This window comes from Trichomycterus rosablanca, chromosome 3 (genome assembly GCF_030014385.1).
Source record: "Trichomycterus rosablanca isolate fTriRos1 chromosome 3, fTriRos1.hap1, whole genome shotgun sequence".
In the NCBI taxonomy this organism is placed as follows: domain Eukaryota; kingdom Metazoa; phylum Chordata; class Actinopteri; order Siluriformes; family Trichomycteridae; genus Trichomycterus; species Trichomycterus rosablanca.
Window position 1 is genome coordinate 5,389,128 of NC_085990.1, and position 19,525 is coordinate 5,408,652.

General features: G+C 41.3%; 1 protein-coding gene across 5 annotated transcripts in view; it reads left to right on the plus strand.

The window, feature by feature from the left end:
• The window catches only part of LOC134310817 (histone-lysine N-methyltransferase ASH1L-like), a 52,116-nt gene extending 33,691 nt beyond the window's left edge, over positions 1-18,425 (plus strand). The window contains exons 5-16 of one of the 5 annotated variants that reach the window (XM_062992520.1): positions 1,622-1,716; positions 2,358-2,431; positions 3,540-3,579; positions 4,096-4,159; positions 7,877-7,961; positions 8,048-8,100; positions 9,343-9,506; positions 11,678-11,794; positions 11,905-11,959; positions 12,081-12,195; positions 14,299-14,552; positions 17,745-18,425. In XM_062992520.1, the coding sequence (XP_062848590.1) occupies positions 1,622-1,716; positions 2,358-2,431; positions 3,540-3,579; positions 4,096-4,159; positions 7,877-7,961; positions 8,048-8,100; positions 9,343-9,506; positions 11,678-11,794; positions 11,905-11,959; positions 12,081-12,195; positions 14,299-14,397 (961 nt within the window). In that variant the 3' untranslated portion in view covers positions 14,398-14,552; positions 17,745-18,425. Of the gene's footprint in view, positions 1-1,621; positions 1,717-2,357; positions 2,432-3,539; positions 3,580-4,095; positions 4,160-7,876; positions 7,962-8,047; positions 8,101-9,342; positions 9,507-11,677; positions 11,795-11,904; positions 11,960-12,080; positions 12,196-14,298; positions 14,553-15,792; positions 15,821-16,300; positions 16,335-17,744 lie in introns of those variants that run through there. The other 4 variants (XM_062992521.1, XM_062992522.1, XM_062992523.1 and 1 more) reach the window with 4 other exon arrangements.
• Positions 18,426-19,525: the final 1,100 nt, after the last annotated feature.

The following is a 19,525-nucleotide window of genomic DNA, read 5'->3' on the forward strand; positions in this document are numbered from 1 at the left end:
GGGCTGGCGCATTAGGCCTACACCACCCAAGCACCCGTTCTCTATGAAAATCAAACTGCACATTCGGATGCACCCTTCATTAAAAAAACATTTCAAAACATTATAGTAATATGTCAAATTTACAACAGATATGTGATTTGTTTGCTATTTTGGATGCAGTTATCAGTAAGCAGAACAAATACATTTTTGTTGTTTTTAAATAAAAAAAGTCAATTTGACTTTAAAACCAGTTTAAATAAATGAAAAATATATAGTATAGGGGCAGCACCATGGCACAGTTGGTAATGATGTTGTTTCACAGCAAGAAGGGCCTGGGTTTGATTCCCTGGCCAGGCGGCGAGGCTCCTTTCTGTGTGGAGTGTGCATCTTCTCCCTGTGTCTGTGTGGGTTTCCTCTGGGCGCTTTGTTTTTCTTCCCAAAAGTTCTGTTAGGCCAATTGGAGCTACTTAAAAGTGCCATAAGTGTGTGTGCATGTATGTGTGTCTGTCCTGTAAAGGACTGGCGACCTGTCTGGCATGTTTCCAGCCTTTTGCGCAATGAATTGGACCCACCGCAATCCTGACCATGAATATAAAGTTGAGGTATGGTACACTATATGGCCAAAATGATGTAGAAACCTGACCATGAGCTTGTTGTACATTCTGTTACACAGTACCATCCCTTTTTGCCACTATAACAGCCCCCGCTCATTTTAGAAATAGCATTCCTCAAGAATGTAAACTGTATCAGTTGAAATTTGTGCCTATTTGTCGAATGAGCATTTGTAAGGTCAAGCACTGATGTTGGATAAGGCGTGGCTCGCAATCGAAGCACTAATTCATACCAAAGATGTTCAGTATGGTTGAGGTCAGGGCTGTGTGAAGGCCACTGGAGATCTCAAACTACAGTATGTCTTTATGGACCTGCACAGACAGGGGCAGAGTCATGGTCAAAAAGGAAAGGGCCTTCCCCAAACTGTTATGTATATGACACAAAGATAATTGATTTATTATGTATAATTGATTTTCTATACTTGTTAACATAAGGTGTGGTCTGAACTCAAAAAGATAAAAAGGGGGCTCCACACACTTTTTTTTGTATTTTTTAAATTTTCTTAATGCATTTTCTGACCTTTTTCTCCCATTTTAGTGCGTCCAATTGCCCGATTGCGTCATGCTTGTTCTCCACCAATGCCGATCCCTGCTCTGATTGAGGAGAACGAAGTTAACCCACACCCCCTCCGACACGTGGGCAGCATGCCGTATGCATTTTATCACCTACACTTTGACGAGTGCAGTGCAGCTCAGCGTTGTGTACAGAGAGACACACCCTGAGAGCACTCTTTTCTCATCTCTGTGCTGGCGCCATCAATCAGCATCAGTCATGGGAGAGAGACCCCATCCGGCTTAGTCCCGCCCATATCTAAATAGCAGGCCAATCGTTGTTCATGTGGCCGCTCAGCCTTAGCCGGTAGGTAGAGCTGAGATTCGATACGATGTATTCGAGATCCCAGCTCTGGTTCCAGCTTGTGGGCTCCACACGCTTTTTGGCATCATGTCTAAAGTCTTGAAAAACCAACAACGATCAGGTTAAAAAGGATCTGGCTGGTAAACATTCATTTATGTGAGTTTTTATGTTTCAGTGTTCCTGATGAGCCTCAGCAGCTGAGCATAGATTGTCTGGAGTTCAATCCAGAGGATCACGATCACGGCCTCCTGCCTGCACCTCTACATGTGGGTGAGTTTTTGTGTTTTATTAAATGCTGTTTCAGGGTTACACAGAAACAATAAATCCTTCAAAAATGCAGTGGTAAAACACTCTAGCCCACCAGTGCTGAGATCTCGAGCTTTTAAATTTCAGCTCTGATACCCACCGGCCGAGCATGTACGCACACAGACACACGATTGGTTGTGTGTCCGTAGAGGGGAGGGACAACGGCTGAAACGGGGATCCTCTTTGCTGTTTCGGGTGCGGCCTCTGCTGACTGGTTGAGGCACCTGCACAGGGGGCAGCTGATCACAGGTGGCAGTCTGTGAGACCCTACACCTGGCAGGTGTACGTGTCGCAGTGGACACGTGACACCCTCGGTCCTCCACGATCAGGGTTGTCAGTGGTGGCATTGGCATAAAAAAGATAAGCTCCAATTGGACGAGAATGGATTGGGTGGGGGCGAGGGGAAAGGGGTTTACAGGTTTTACAGAGTGCTGTATTACTGAGTGATTATTCAGTGTTCATGGTGAGTATCGGGAGGATGTGAGGAAGAAACCGCTTTTAGGGGTTTTCTTGAACCGCAGTCAGTTGTATAAAATCTGAATCCTGTGCTCTGCCTGACGATATAACTGTGAGCTTGTATGTGTTTGTGTGTTTGTCTGTGACAGGAAAGTACCTGAGGTTGAAAAGGATCGACTTTCAGTTGCCTTATGACATCTACTGGCTCTGTGCTCACAACAAGGTGCTTTTTACAAACCTCAGTTCCAGAAAAGTTAGGACAGTACGTGAGACTGTGCATGTGTTACAGCAGCATTGCTGCATAATCAAAGAGTGTCTGTGCTAGACTGGTCTGTCTGCAGTCCAAACCTGTCTTCTATTGAAAATGTACACCGACCAGGTGTAACATTATGACCACTGACAGGTGAAGTGAATACCACTGATTCTCTCTTCATCATGGCACGTTAGTGGGTGGGATATATTAGGCAGTGAGTGAACATTTTATCCTCAAAGTTGATGTTAGAAGCAGGAAAAATGGACAAATGTGAGGATTTAAGCGAGTTTGACAAGGGCCAAATTGTGATGACTAGACGACCGGGTCAGAGCATCTCCAAAACTGCAGCTCTTGTGGGGTGTTCCCGGTCTGCAGTGGTCAGTATCTATCAAAAGTGTTCCAAGGAAGGAACAGTGGTAAACCGGCGACAGGGTCATGGGCGGCCAAGGCTCATTGATGCACGTGGAGATCGAAGGCTGGCCCGTGTGATCTGATCCAACAGCTCAAGACTTAACAGCTCAAATTGCTGAAGAAGTTAATTCTGGTTCTGATAGAAAGGTGTCAGAATACACAGTGCATCACAGTTTGTTGCATATGGGACAGCAAAAGCGAGACCAACACAATATTAGGAAGGTGGTCATAATGTTATGCCTGATCGGTGTATAACAGATCATGAAAATGCAAAATGCGCAGCTGAATACTTGTGTAACAAAAGAAGGGCAAGAAATTTGCTTTCAACTCTCGATCATTCGGTTCCTTCAGTTTTAGACGTGTTTAAAGGAAAGGAGAGGAACACAAAGGTTAACAGGCAACCGTCCCAATTAATTTTGATCTGCATCAATTTATACAGGTTTTAGTTTTTTTTTAGTTTTAGTTTTTAAAGTAAAAAAAAGGAAATACTAATACTACTGATGTGTTTTTGTACTGTTTCCTAATTAATACAATTACATTTTCTAATCAGTTTTTAATTTTCACATACTGTCCCAACTTTCTGTAAATTAAGGATTTTTTTATATGTAAATAATGCAATTTCCAATTTTTAAATCCTCCTTTTGCTTATATTTCTTTCCCTCTGTAGCTATTCGAAATGCCTGTTACCCCACCTCAGCCGGAATCAAGTAAGTGTCTGTGTGTGCGTGCGTGTGTGCGTAAGAGGCTTTAAATAGCTCTGAGTAATATCGGGGAGAAAGACAGTGTTGTTCCTCCTGCTTGAACGCCACAAGAAACCTGCGTTCTGTGTCATTGTGGCTGCTTGATTTGTAACGTATATTTCGTTATGGCCGGCACGGTGACGCAGTGGGTAGCGCTGTCACCTCACAGCAAGAAGGGCCTGTGTTCAATTCCCCATTTGGGTGTGAGGTTTTCATGGTCCCCTTGTGTCTATGTGGTTTTTCTTTTGGTGTGCTGGTTTTCTCTCACAAGTCCAAAGACCTGCAGTCAGGTCGACTGGAGCTACTAGAATAAGTCCTAAATATGTGTGTGTGTGTTTGGCCTTTCGCCCAATAAATCAGACCCACAGCGACCCTGACCAGGTTAAAGCAGTGGTTAAATAGACAGAGAATGAATGAAAGTGTCTTTATTTTGATTTAATTTTGATAGATTTTTATTACTAACTGTTTTGTCTCTGACTGCAGACAGTCCCAGTAAACCATCTGACAGCAGCTTTTCACAGTCCTCTTCTGACGAGCCCCACACCTCGTAAGAACACACACACACACACACACACACACACACACACACACACACACACACACACACACACACACACACACACAGTGTTTCTATTAACTAGTTTTAAGTTATTTTTAACTACTGTGTGTTTTCTAATCCACTTAAAAAGAAAAAAATGTTGATCAGGGTCCACTAAAAACGGAAGTGTGTTCTTATTACTGAATTAAGGGATTGGATGGAATACACAGGATCTTTTTTTCTTTAAACTGCAGTCTGTAATACATTCCCACAGTGAAACACTGCGACTGTGCAATGTACTGTTGATACAATGCTTCTGACTTTTGTGTGTTTATCATGACTAAATTGTAAGATTTAGGGTGACTGATAGCAGAGATGGGGACTCATGACTCGAAAAAATTTTTTTAACATTAGTTACGTGTGACAATTATATATATATATATATATATATATATATATATATATACAGGGGTTGGACAAAATAACTGAAACACCTGTCATTTTAGTGTGGGAGGTTTCATGGCTAAATTGGACCAGTCTGGTGGCCAATCTTCATTAATTGCACATTGCACCAGTAAGAGCAGAGTGTGAAGGTTCAATTAGCAGGGTAAGAGCACAGTTTTGCTCAAAATATTGCAATGCACACAACATTATGGGTGACATACCAGAGTTCAAAAGAGGACAAATTGTTGGTGCACGTCTTGCTGGCGCATCTGTGACCAAGACAGCAAGTCTTTGTGATGTATCAAGAGCCACGGTATCCAGGGTAATGTCAGCATACCACCAAGAAGGACAAACCACATCCAACAGGATTAACTGTGGACGCAAGAGGAAGCTGTCTGAAAGGGATGTTCGGGTGCTAACCCGGATTGTATCCAAAAAACATAAAACCACGGCTGCCCAAATCACGGCAGAATTAAATGTGCACCTCGACTCTCCTGTTTCCACCAGAACTGTCCGTCGGGAGCTCCACAGGGTCAATATACACGGCCGGGCTGCTATAGCCAAACCTTTGGTCACTCGTGCCAATGCCAAACGTCGGTTTCAATGGTGCAAGGAGCGCAAATCTTGGGCTGTGGACAATGTGAAACATGTATTGTTCTCTGATGAGTCCACCTTTACTGTTTTCCCCACATCCGGGAGAGTTACGGTGTGGAGAAGCCCCAAAGAAGCGTACCACCCAGACTGTTGCATGCCCAGAGTGAAGCATGGGGGTGGATCAGTGATGGTTTGGGCTGCCATATCATGGCATTCCCTTGGCCCAATACTTGTGCTAGATGGGCGCGTCACTGCCAAGGACTACCGAACCATTCTGGAGGACCATGTGCATCCAATGGCGGTGCCGTGTATCAGGATGACAATGCACCAATACACACAGCAAGACTGGTGAAAGATTGGTTTGATGAACATGAAAGTGAAGTTGAACATCTCCCATGGCCTGCACAGTCACCAGATCTAAATATTATTGAGCCACTTTGGGGTGTTTTGGAGAAGCGAGTCAGGAAACGTTTTCCTCCACCAGCATCACGTAGTGACCTGGCCACTATCCTGCAAGAAGAATGGCTTAAAATCCCTCTGACCACTGTGCAGGACTTGTATATGTCATTTCCAAGACGAATTGATGCTGTATTGGCCGCAAAAGGAGGCCCTACACCATACTAATAAATTATTGTGGTCTAAAACCAGGTGTTTCAGTTATTTTGTCCAACCCCTGTATATATATATATATATATATTAGGGCTGTCAAACGATAAAATTTTGTAATCGCGATTAATCTCAGAATTTCATATAATTTCAAATATTTCATTTTTTTTTTTTTTAAAGGAGGTGGTTTTAATGTTATGGCTGATCGGTGTACATACACTAACATACACATAAACTCATTCACAATCAACACAGTCTTGTTCCCTGGGTTCTGACAACTCACACTAGTGACTATATTACTTGCATCTTTGCACAATATTGCATTGTTTTTGCACCTTATTCTCACCTTATTCTACCTGCTGCTATATAAACCCTACGCTGCTAACTGGATATCAGAATACGTTTTTATTAGGGCTGCCGAAGTTAACGCGATAATAATAATAATAATGCATTCCAGTGTTGCCAGATTGGGCGGTTATCCGCCAAATTGGGTGGATTTTGTTGGAAAACTATTTAATAGCATTTAAATAACACTTCTGTTTAAAAGAAAATATTCAGTTGTAAGAAGCACCAGCATTGTAGAAGGCTATTAAAAGTAAAGTCAATTTTCAATGCTGATTTGGCTTAATAGTGTTGGTCAGCCTGTATCATATTCTTGAAATGATAAAGTATTGCAAAGGAATATCTTTGAAATTCTTCCTCATAATGTTAAGGTTGATATATTTTGGTTTTTCACTTGTCAGGGAAAATTAAGAGAGAAAAAAGCTTATTATTATCATGCGTGTGATATATATCATTTACGTGATCTGCGTATCACGTTACCACTGTGTGTTGTACGTCACTGAGCTGATATGTGTATCAGGTGACCAGCGGGTAACGGCGTGTTATGTTTAAGTGTGATGCTCCAAGTTGTGGATTAAGCAATAAAGACAACACGTTCTCCACATAACTAGTGTCATTTGTATTTCGTGGTTAAGTACAAAACATAACAATGCGGGTCTTCGTGATGTAATTCTACATGGCACTCACTGCCTGTATAGGTAAATTTTTCCTGTATAGAATTTGCGTTAACGGCACTATTTTTTTTAATCGCGTTAAATTGAGATCGCGTTAATGCGTTATTATCGCGTTAACTTCGACAGCCCTAATATATATATATATACAGTATATACTGTATATGATCCGACATCATTCTGATCGTGTCATTTTCTGCTCTGTAATAACGCTCCTGCCGTCTTAACCCGCAACGCACGCAATGGGTAAATGTTCCAGCCAGCTTCCGGCGTAGTGATAAAGCGCCGCTCCCTACTCCCTTTCGATATAAATCTCACTTCAAATGGTGGAATACCCTACGTAGTGCACTTCACAGTAACAGATAATGTGAATAGAACGCTTCTACAGAATTGGCGCTAATGATTGAAAGAACCGCTTTCTGAACCAATCAGACCTTCTGATTGTAATTTTTTAGTAAGAAATGCTGTTATTTGTATTTATTTAGTTTGCTGCGTCACAAAGATGATTGCCAATGAAACGCTTGATCGGCTTTCTAACGAGTTCGTGTTTTACTTTACAACCGGGAAAAGTTTGGAGGTTTTTAATTATAAGCACATTTACAAAATAACGGATTCTATTCCTAATGGGACACATGCTTATACATCTAATAGCATCTGCAACAACATAAGCTAAGGTAAGCAGTGGTTATGGATTTTTTGCTGTGTTTGGCCGCTGTGCCGTAATTTGCAATGAAAACAAAACGTCAGTTTAAGCTTTTAACTGGTACCTAGGAAAGTAAAGGCACTAAGTGAAACGGCAAAATACACGTCGCTATAAAACGTAATAAAACGTCGCTAATCTGTTGTTGTTTTTTATCTGAACTTACAGATTATTTGTTTATTTCTACGCTACATTTCCAATATACAGTATGTTTTGTGTATATTATATTGACTCGTGACTTGACTCAGACTCTAGCCTAAAGACTCGTGACTCGACTCGGACTCGTATTTTGTGACTTGTGAACATCTCTGACTGATAGTAACTGGATTTGTTGTTTTACCTCTCATGATTTGCCAACATGATCCTTAGACACGCCGAGTACGAGGATCAAGCGGACGGTCACACATATCAGTGTAGCGAGAACCACCCGCACCATCAGCTTCTCACACAACAGGTTAGAAAATGTAACCGTGCACATGATGGTGAATCAGTGGATGACTGTGTGTTTTATGGCAGCATTTTGTTTTTCTTCATTTACAGGAGGGAAACTGGGACAATGAGAACTTCCCTTCACCCTTATCTAGTGAGGAAAGGTACAGGAACAATATGTTTATTCAGACAAAGGATTATTTGCACATTGTCATCACACTGGTAACAAAGCACTTCCTAAATCTGTGCACTCAATAAAGTCTTTGAGTCAAAAGCTGCCAAATCCTCATGAAGATCAAACGTATTATATCAGCTCATACGTCTGACTCATGACTCTGTAATTGTGAGATGACGAGACGTTTACTGTCTTAGGGCACAGTTTTGAAAAACGACATTTCAAACCCCCCTTCCCCCCGTCAGTGGTAGCTCAGTGGTTTAGGTACTGGATTAGTAATCAGACGGTTGCTGATTCATCCCCACCACCACCCAGTTGCTACTGTTGGGCCCCTGTGTCCGCCTAGGTTAAGGGCAATTGAGGCTGAATGAAAGAAGTGGCATTTTGTGTTGAATTTAAAGGAACCACTTGTTACCTTAGTTGTGTTGAGCTTTTCAAATTGTTCTTGCTTGATTGGTTTGTTGCAAAGAGCTAAGGTTTGTACACTTTATTAATAACCCTAATATTCAATAGGGGGTTAAATAATGTTAACTGCAAATGTTTATGTATTCTGAATACTGACATTCTGTACAGTTTTGTTATTTTTTTAGCAAGCCAGAATGTACCCCTGTTGTGGCAGGACACAGATGTAAAAAAAATCTGTGATGTAATGCTTGTAATCGACTTAATTCTAGAATACGAATTGTATTTTTGATAAGGGGTCTTGTAGTGTTTAAGATTGAAGACAAGCGGCCGCTCAAGTGGCGCAGTGGTAAAACGTACGCTAGCACACCAGAGTTGGGGTTTCGAATCTCAGCTCTGCCATTCCGACTGGGCTGGGCGGCTGCATGAACAACGATTGGCTGTTGTTCATAGGGCTAGGGGTAAAAAAAAAAAGTCGGATTATAGATCCTCATAACTGGTGCAACTGCGGCCCCTGATGGCTGACTGATGGCTCTTGCACAGGGCTGAGGAATAATGCTGATGGCCCTCCGTACAAATGCCCGGCGGTGTATGAACTCGACTTGTGCAGGTGAAAAATGCAGTCTGTACTGACTGTACGTGCCGGAGGGGACGTATGTCAGTTGAGAGGCATCCTCAGTCAGCGGTGAAGGGTCGAATCAGTATAGAGGACATAATCAGGGAAATTTGAACACGACTAGATTAGGGGAGAAAATTGGGGGGGGGAAAGTGGGAAAGTTTTTTTCACTTTCTCTTTGAATTTGCCTCCAGTTTATCGTTCTCATTTCAGGAGTTTTGTGATTAAACACGGGGTCTTCCTGATGAGAAATTATAAGAAAATGAAGGTGAGGCAGGCACTTCTCCTGAGAGGAGGAGCAGAAGAGCAAGAGAAAGAAGAGGACAAACCCGACGAATCTAGTGAAGACGGTGCAGAAGACCCAACCATCATGTCAGGTCCAGAAATGTGTTAATCTCTTGAGGACGTACTCTGTCTGGCCAATTGTATATGGACCTCCTTCTAACTAAGAATTTCAGCCACATCCACTGCTAATGGAAATACTTCCGAGTTTGTGGCAATAGTTTGGGGAATGCCTTTTGCTGGTCCATAAAGTGGTTTAATGAGAACTTTAGTGGCCTGCACAGAGCTCTGACCTCAACCCCATTTTGAGTGTTCTCATCCAATCAGTGCCTGACCTCACAAGTGCTCTTTTGAATGGAAGAAACACCAAAATCTTGCCATAGTAATCCACATATTTTTGAAACAGGACCCATGTCCACATACTTTTGGCCATATAGAGTATTTCAGGCTTATACATTGCTTTTAATTCCCCTTAAAGCACTGTAATAAATACCGCTTTAATTTTTGCTTATTAGAATTTTTAAGTTTGTTAATGTCATGCTACCACTCCCCAAAAATGTAAACGGGTACTTTTAAATGTTTCAGTGATTCATTTTATACGGATTAGTGATCTGATTTGCTTGGTTCAATTTACCTTAAGGCTAGAGGGAGAAGTGTCTGTTCGTAATCATGTGGCGGCACATTGGTGGATCGAGTAGCTTGTTATTGTAATTATTTCCTTTCGTTTCTCGTGAACCAATCTTTGTGTTTGAGGAGCCGATCATGTTTGCCCCTTTAAAAGGTCTCTGATGATATCGCATCCCATCTTAGTCAGTTGAATTTTTTAAATTCTAATCGGTCTATCTGTGTAGTGTGGCCGATACTTCTGATTACATTCTGATCCTGTTCTATATTTGGATCCCGAATAAGCTTTTACACACTACACACCATTTACACACTAAAGAGATGCCAACAGGATGCACTGTAGCATTTACTTTAGGATGTACAGAAGTAGCCAGAGATTCAACACGACCCCTTCAGATGTCTTGTGGAGTCCATGTCTCAACACTTTAGAGCAGTTTTGACAGAATACTAGGCTGGTGGTCCTAATGTTTTGACTAGTCGGTGTATCGTTCTGTGTACTGACCTGCATTTCTCAACAGCGTGCCCTCTTTCTCTTTCTGTGTCCTTCATCGGTTTGCATTTTGTAGGCCACAGTGTTTGATGTGTCCTTGAAACACTTTTTACTCAACATTCACCAAATAAATGGGAAAATACAGAGGTTATTCATTTAAATAGCTAATAAGGAGTGGGACTCTAGTACAGCTCCTCTTTCCTGATGCTGTTTACTTGTAAAAAAACAATAAATTATTTTATTTTATTCTTGTTGTTGTCACTGATGCACCTGCAGTTTTGCACCCATCACTTGGTCTAACTTGAACTTAGTTACATTTACAGCATTTAGCAGACACTCTTAGGCTCAGAAGACTAAGATGTTGTTTTATGTTCTAATACAAATTAAATGTGAAGATCCACATACAGTTCTGGACTTTATTGCTCGTATTTTTGTCCTGACAATGTTTGTTTGTTTATTAGGATTTTAACGTCATGTTTTACACTTTGGTTACATTCATGACAGGAACGGTAGTTACTCATTACACAAGATTCATCAGTTCACAAGGTTATATCAAACAGTCATGGATTTAGTGTCTCCAATTCACCTCACTTGCACGTCTTTGGACTGTGGAAGGAAACCGGAACTCCCGGAGGAAACCCACGCGGACACGGGGAGAACATGCAAACTCCACACAGAAAGGACCCGGACCGCCCCACCTGGGGATCGAACCCAGGACCTTCTTGCTGTGAGGGGACAGTGCTTAGCCACCGTGCCGCCCTCCTGACAATGCACTGGAAATTGTGGGCCCTTATAGATCCTGGTTTGTGCCTTTCCAGTCAATTCAAATTGCAAAAGCTGGATTCCAGCTGGGTTCTAGACACATCTCAAGGATATATAAAGCAAACAGGATGCACCCAACTACAATTCGGAGTGCCACATCAAGGGTTCTGAATACTTTTTGAAAGACACTATTATCGTTCATTAAGTGTAAGTTGATGGGTAAAAAAATCAGTTTTATCCATTCAAAATCAAATTCACAAAACAATAAAGTGTAAAAAAAACTTACAGTATATGAATACTTTCTGTATTTTTTATTCACTTTCCACTGTATGTTCTTAAACATGTTGTTTAAATTGTATAAGCATAGGTTTATGTTTCTATGTGTCGCAGACAGGTGCCAGATTGAGCACAGGTCGAGTTCTCAAGACGAGGAGTGCACAGCACACCAAAGCAAAAACATTACCCATGTACTCCAGGAGATCTGGGACAGGATTGTTACCTGCAAAGGTACGTCAGCGGGTTGAAATGATTTAAAATGTGCTCAGACTTTAAGGCAGTTGCTGACGATGCTATGCCTTCAGTAGTAACACAGAATTTAACATCTCTCTCGTTTGTAGGATCATCTGGGCAAACCCTAACTGATCCTATGCTGAACCTGTGCACCAGAAAGAGGTTTGTTTATCAGTAACATGAGTATCAAACTACCCCATCCAGGCCACTAGATGGAGCAATTTGGATTCTTTTTAGCAACCCAAATAACAGCGTTGCATGTGTTGTGTATTTTTTGCTACAGGGCTGATTCTACTCTTATGGATTTAACCAGGGTACGAAAGCTGATGCTCTCAGGTCATTATGAAAGCCTGGAGGCTTTTCACGTAGACATGCAGTCAGTGTTTCACTGTGCTGAGGTCAGTGTGTCCACCTTTCTACTCCTGTTTTCATACTCTACAAGTGATCACAGACTCTTGCAACAGAAAATATTGTTTAAAAACACACTTCATATGAATCCACATCATCTTATTTGATCAAGGTGTATAACATTTAACATTTTATCAGCTCCACTTACCATATAGGAGCCATTTGTAGTTCTACAATTACTGACTGTAGTCCATCTGTTTCTCTATATACTTTTTAGCCTGCTTTCACCCTGTTCTTCAATGGTCAGGACCCCCACAGGACCACTACAGAGCAGGTATTATTTAGGTAGTGGATGATTCTCAGCACTGCAGTGACACTGACATGGTGGTGGTGTGTTAGTGTGTTGTGCTGGTATGAGTGGATCAGACACAGCAGCGCTGCTGGAGTTTTTAAATACCGTGTCCACTCACTGTCCACTCTATTAGACACTCCTACCTAGTTGGTCCACCTTGTAGATGTAAAGTCAGAGATGATCGCTCATCTATTGCTGCTGTTTGAGTTGGTCATCTTCTAGACCTTCATCAGTGGTCACAGGACGCTGCCCACGGGGCGCTGTTGTCTGGATATTTTTGGTTGGTGGACTATTCTCAGTCCAGCAGTGACAGTGAGGTGTTTAAAAACCCCAGCAGCGCTGCTGTGTCTTATCCACTCATACCAGCACAACACACACTAACACACCACCACCATGTCAGTGTCACTGCAGTGCTGAGAATGATCCACCACCCAAATAATACCTGCTCTGTGGTGGTCCTGTGAGGGTCCTGACCATTGAACAACAGCATGAAAGGGGGCTAACAAAGCATGCAGAGAAACAGATGGACTACAGTCAGTAATTGTAGACCTACAAAGTGCTTCTTTATTGTAAGTGGAGCTGGTAAAATGGACAGTGAGTTGTTGTTCATATAGGGTAGGGAGCCGAATAGGGACCTCATAACTGATGCAATTACGACCTCTTCTGGCTGATTGATGGCGTCTGCACAGAGTAGAGGAATAATGCTGATCAGGGTGTGGCTCTCCGTACACAAGGCTGATCTGCATATAAACTCGCCTCGTGCAGTGTGTTGGAGGGGATGTGTCAGTTCGCTCTCCTCAGTCGGGGCCGGAGTCAGCACCAGTAGAGAGGTAATTGGGTAAAAATTGGGTAAAAAATTGGACACACTAAAAATCAGGAGAAAATGCATAAAAAATAGCCTAAATATTTACATCCTTTTCCATTCAGCACTAATGGGTGTTTTTATTAACCTTCATGTTCTGTTTGGGGTCCCTGAGACCCTAGAGCATCTTTAACAGCTCAAAAATTGGTCTTTTTCAATCCGTTTGATACTTCATGATTTTTTCCCAATTTAATAGAAACTACAAATAATATTTTTATACTGATATTGTATTCCAAACACCCCACCATTTATCTCTGAGACCCCAGCTAGAATCCATGATTAAAGGCAACAGATTTTATATGTTTTTGATGTAAACAGAATACAAGGTTTAAGCGAGGTATAGTGTTAGTCACGAGGTATAGAATCAGTCCCACTGCAAACCTGACCAGGATAAATCGCTGGTAAAACAGACAATGAATGAAAGACTGTCATAACAGTCAAGACTATCTTCTATAATATCCCAATACATCCACCCCCCTACACACATATTTTTAATGTGTTTTACCCCCTTTTGCTCCCAATTTAGCGTAGCCAATCCACTGCTGGGGACCCCGGCGGCGTCCAAGAAGGGTGTATATTTGTATATTCGACACACACTCCCTCTGACGCCCACACACATATTCTGACAGGTTCCTCCTCCTGTGCTAGAACTGACGAGTTGGCCTAATTTCCAATCCAGCTGGACATTTAGGATTTTTTTACGTTGCCATAGCAACAGCTGAACTTCAGCATCATTATTCTTGTCTATTTTAGGCTGTACTCTTCATGTGTGGAAATCTCTCTGACATGAGTTGTGGTTGGTTTATTTTAATAATGTCTAGTATCTAGTACTTCATTGTAACCCAAACATGTGGACAGCAGTTTTTACATGTAAAAAAAAAGGAAAAATAAAGTGAATGATTAATCTGTTGTGTCGTATTTGTTTGATCACGTTATCAGAAATACTACGGGACGGAGTCTCCTGTCGGCCGGGACGTGAGTCACCTGAGGGCCGTGTACAACAGAGCTCACCAGGATGCCTCGGCCCACTCCCTTTAGAGGATAAGGAGCCACGCCCACACACCTACCTTCCAGGGCATGTTGTGCTTGTGGTTGTGATCATGCTAACACACAGGCAGGAACAGGCAGACAGTGCTCTTCCATACCAAAGACCCATTGTGTGGTGCGCTTGAACAGGCGCAAAGTGTGAGCAGGTAAGCTAAACAAAGTCCATAACAACTTTATACATATGTAATGTGAATTATACACCAATCAGCCATAACATTAAAACCACCTCCTTGTTTTTACACTCACTGTCCATTTTATCAGCTCCACTTACCATATACAGTGGGGCCAAAAAGTATTTAGTCAGCCACTGATTGTGCAAGTTCTCCTACTTAGAAAGATGAGAGAGGTCTGTAATTTTGATCATAGGTACACTTCAACTATGAGAGACAAAATGAGAAAAAAAATCCAGGAAATCACATTGTAGGATTTTTAAAGAATTTATTTGTAAATTATGGTGGAAAATAAGTATTTGGTCAATAACAAAAGTTTAACTCAATACTTTGTAACATAACCTTTGTTGGCAATGACAGAGGTCAAACGTTTCCTGTAAAGTCTTCACCAGGTTTGCACACACTGTAGCTGGTATTTTGGCCCATTCCTCCATGCAGATCTCCTCTAGAGCAGTGATGTTTTGGGGCTGTCGCTGGGCAACACGGACTCCACAAATTTTCTATGGGGTTGAGGTCTGGAGACTGGCTAGGCCACTCCAGGACCTTGAAATGCTTTTTACTGAGCCACTCCTTCATTGCCCGAGCGGTGTGTTTGGGATCATTGTCATGCTGGTAGACTCAGCCACGTTCCATCTTCAATGCTCTCACTGATGGAAGGAGGTTTTGGCTTAAAATCTCACGATACATGGCCCCGTTCATTTTTCCCTTAACACGGATCAGTCGTCCTGTCCCCTTTGCAGAAAAACAGCCCCAAAGCATGATGTTTCCACCCCCATGCTTCACAGTAGGTATGGTGTTCTTGGAATGTTCTTCTTCCTCCAAACACGATGAGTTGAGTTTTTACCAAAAAGTTCCATTTGGTTTCATCTGACCACATGATATTCTCCCAATCCTCTTCTGGATCATCCATATGCTCTCTGGCAAACTTCAGACGGGCCTGGACATGTACTGGCTTAAGCAGGGGGACACGCCTGGCACTGCAGGAGTGTGTTACTGATGGTAGCCTTGGTACTTTGGTCCCAGCTCTCTGCAGGTCATTCATCAGGTCCCTCCGTGTAGTTCTGGGATTTTTGCTCACCGTTCTCATGATCATTTTGACCCCACGGGATGAGATCTTGACCCCAAGGGAGATTATCAATGGTCTTGTATGTCTTCCATTTTCTTACAATTGTTCCCACAGTTGATTTATTCACACCAACCTGCTTGCCTATTGTAGATTCACTCTTCCCAGCCTGGTGCAGGTCTACAATTTTCTTCCTGGTGTCCTTCGACAGCTCTTTGGTCTTGGCCATGGTTGAGTTTGGAGTCTGACTGTTTGAGGCTGTGGACAGGTGTCTTTTATACAGATAACGAGGTCAAACAGGTGCCATTAATACAGGTAACGAGTGGAGGACAGAAGAACTTCTTAAAGAAGAAGTTACAGGTCTGTGAGAGCCAGAAATCTTGCTTGTTTGTTATTGACCAAATACTTATTTTCCACCATAATTTACGAATAAATTCTTTAAAAATCCTACAATGTGATTTCCTGGATTTTTTTTTCTCATTTTGTCTCTCATAGTTGAAGTGTACCTATGATGAAAATTACAGACCTCTCTCATCTTTCTAAGTAGGAGAACTTGCGCAATCAGTGGCTGACTAAATACTTTTTGACCCCACTGTAGAAGCACTTTGTAGTTCTACAATTACTGACTGTAGTCCATCTGTTTCTCTGCATGCTTTGTTAGCCTCCTTTTAAACACCTCACTGTCACTGCTGGACTGAGAATAGTCCACCAACCTAAAATATCCAGCCAACAGCACCCCGTGGGCAGCGTCCTGTGACCACTGATTAAGGTCTAGAAGATGACCAACTCAAACAGCAGCAATAGATGAGCGATCGTCTCTGACTTTACATCTACAAGGAGGACCAACTAGGTAGGAGTGTCTAATAGAGTGGACAGTGAATGGACACGGTATTTAAAAACTCCAGCAGCACTGCTGTGTCTGATCCACTCATACCAGCACAACACACCACTACCAGTCAGTGTCACTGCAGTGCTGAGAATCATTCACCACCTAAATAATACCTGCTCTGTGGGGGTCCTGACCATTGAAGAACAGAATAAAAGCAAATTAAAAAAGTATGTATAGAATCAGATGGACTACAGGCAGTAATTGTAGAGTTACAAAGTGCTCCTATATGGTAAGTGGAGCTGATAAAATAGACAGTGAGTTTAGAAACAAGGAGGTGGTTTTAATGTTATGGCTGATCAGTGTATACATCGTATGACCAGAACTATGTGGACACCCCTCTTAATGACTTTTTAGCCACAACTAGTGCTAAAAGTTGTATTAAATAAATTACTACTCTGCGGAAACAATTTGGTCCAGCATGACTATGCCCTGAAATCCCAATCAGATTGTATTTCATTATTTTAAATAACCAACCCACATAATCCTGACCATGTTTAGGTAATCATGATCATCACAATCGTCTCGTTTCAAAACTGTCAGGATCAAATCTTTCAGTTTGCTCAAATAACGACGATCAGCTCAAATAATCATAACTAGAGCAAATAATTTGTCATTTTAAATCATTGTAATAACACAAATACATTTTACAAATGTATCAGTCAGATTAAATAATTACATTCACTCCACAATCAGACCTGGACACCTGGGTGGCACAGAACTCAAGCATACTAACTCACTACTGCTGACAGCTCAGGGTCCAGGGTTTGAATCTTAGTGGTGCTATTGGCCAGTCGGGCATCTGAACAGACATTAGTGGGTGATGTCTGAGGGTGGGGGTGTCCAAAACAACCTAGCCAATGGATTGGGAGGTGAACTTGTTAATGCGCTCTCATTGCCATTCCCAAGCTCAGATTAAAATAGGAGGGTTGTGTCAGAAAGGGCATCAAAAATAATAATAATTAAATAAACTTGTACGTGAATGCCCCCTTGTGGAAGCTTTATGTTACATCTTGTAAATCACAGAAAGAGTAAAGTGCATTGCTTGTGTTGCCTGGACGCTTTGGGTAAAGCTTTGCTATTAAACTATATAACAGTATTACTGTGGTACCTGCATGTCATGTTTAGCTCCATGTATGTGCTTTTCTGTGAAATTCTAAAGTGTGAAATTTTTTAAGGACATTATGTTTGCTTTAAACTTCTCCTTTCTTCTTTTAAGGATGGAGCCTTGCTGGACGGGATGTTTCCCAGGGATTCCAATAAAAACTTCTTCTTCCTTTATTTATAATATATTTATCACCAGTAACTGTTTCAGTCTGGTATGGGTTGCAATGGATCCAGAGCCTTAGGTGGAAGAACACTAAGTGAAAATACGTCCTGGACAGGGTGTCAGTCTGTTATACACATTTATTTACATCCAGATAGATGTAGAGCAGCCAAATAATCAACTGGCATGCTTTGGGAAAATAGAAGAAAAACTGCAGCATGGAGAACATAAAAAACTCCACACAGACCAGTAACCTGAGGTAAAATCCAGGACCCTGCAGCACCAGCAAAACCTGCAGCGCCTTCATGCAGTCTGAGAAAAAGAAGCATACGTGTCTTCATTCCATTTTTTATCCATTTATTTGCCTTATTAAGTTGTATTATTAACATAAACATATGATGCATGAAATTGTGGGAACTGGAAAGTAGGTACATGAAAATATGTGAACAGTGTATTTTAAATCTGTATAGCAGTTGTTACATTTATTTGTAATGTGTTTATATGGTTGTATGTACAGTGTATAATTTACCTTGCCAACAGCTGCACATACAGTGAGAGGGAAAAAAACTGTTCAACCCCTTTTGTTTTTGTTCTTCATTATACCTCTGGTGCATAAATCTACTTTACACACAATCAGATGTACACAACTTGTTTTATTGTAGCCCATTTCATCGCTTCTACAAATGGTTTACAACATTTCAAGGTTACAGATGGATAGATAGATACTTTATTGATTCAGAAGGAAATTAAAGTTACAATTGTTTTGGGTGGTGCAAGTGTGCATTTTCCAAATGTAGTTGTATTCAATTCCCAGATGTGTCTCCTCCTCTGCTGCAGACCCCTACACTAACTGAGAAGGGCTGTATTTAACACACACCCCCTTTGACATGTGTGCAGTTGCCAACCACTTCTCTTCACCTGCCCGAGACAGGTTCACACAGTGATTACCATGTATGGCGAGGCTCATTTCTGTGCAGGTGCCATCGACCAGACAGGAAAGCCCATAATTGCAGCAGTAATAAGGACTCCTTTCAGCCATCCCTCTCCTGGACACAGCCAATAATTCCGGCTGATACGAGAGCTGAAGTTTGAATTTGAGAGCTCAAGATCTCAGCAGTGGTGTTTTACCGCTGTACCACCTGAGCACCCAATAAATTTGTTTAAGCATGTTGTAGATTGCTCTGGTTCTGAACTATTCTGTAGTAATTCCTGAGAACTTTAGGAAACTCTTTAAGTTCTTTTACCTGGTGCAAGTTACATCAGAATATTTTGGTGTATTTATATAGTAGTAATATGTATGATTTAATTTAAATTGTAACATTCACACACAGATACACAGTAACATAAACAATTTCTAAATATGTTTTTTTTTCACCTTGCTCAAATATACATACTTTTATGTTTTTAATTATGAAATAGTCAAGACTATTAAAATGAAGAGTAGATACAGTATTTGCACTGGATGTATATTTAATAGTAAACCAAAGTGACTGAATGCTTGTTTCCCCCCACTGTATTACCAATAATGTTATTTATTGTAAAATGTGCCTAGTAGTAGTAAGCAATAATGTAAAAGCAACTTATTAATTATTATTTATTTGTTTACTGTCTGTTTTACCACCACTTTACTGGACAGGGCCACAGGTGAAGGGCAGGAAACACACCGGACAGGTCTATTATTATTATTATGCTTTTGTAATTTTATTTAATGGATTATTTTTTAAGTCAGTTAT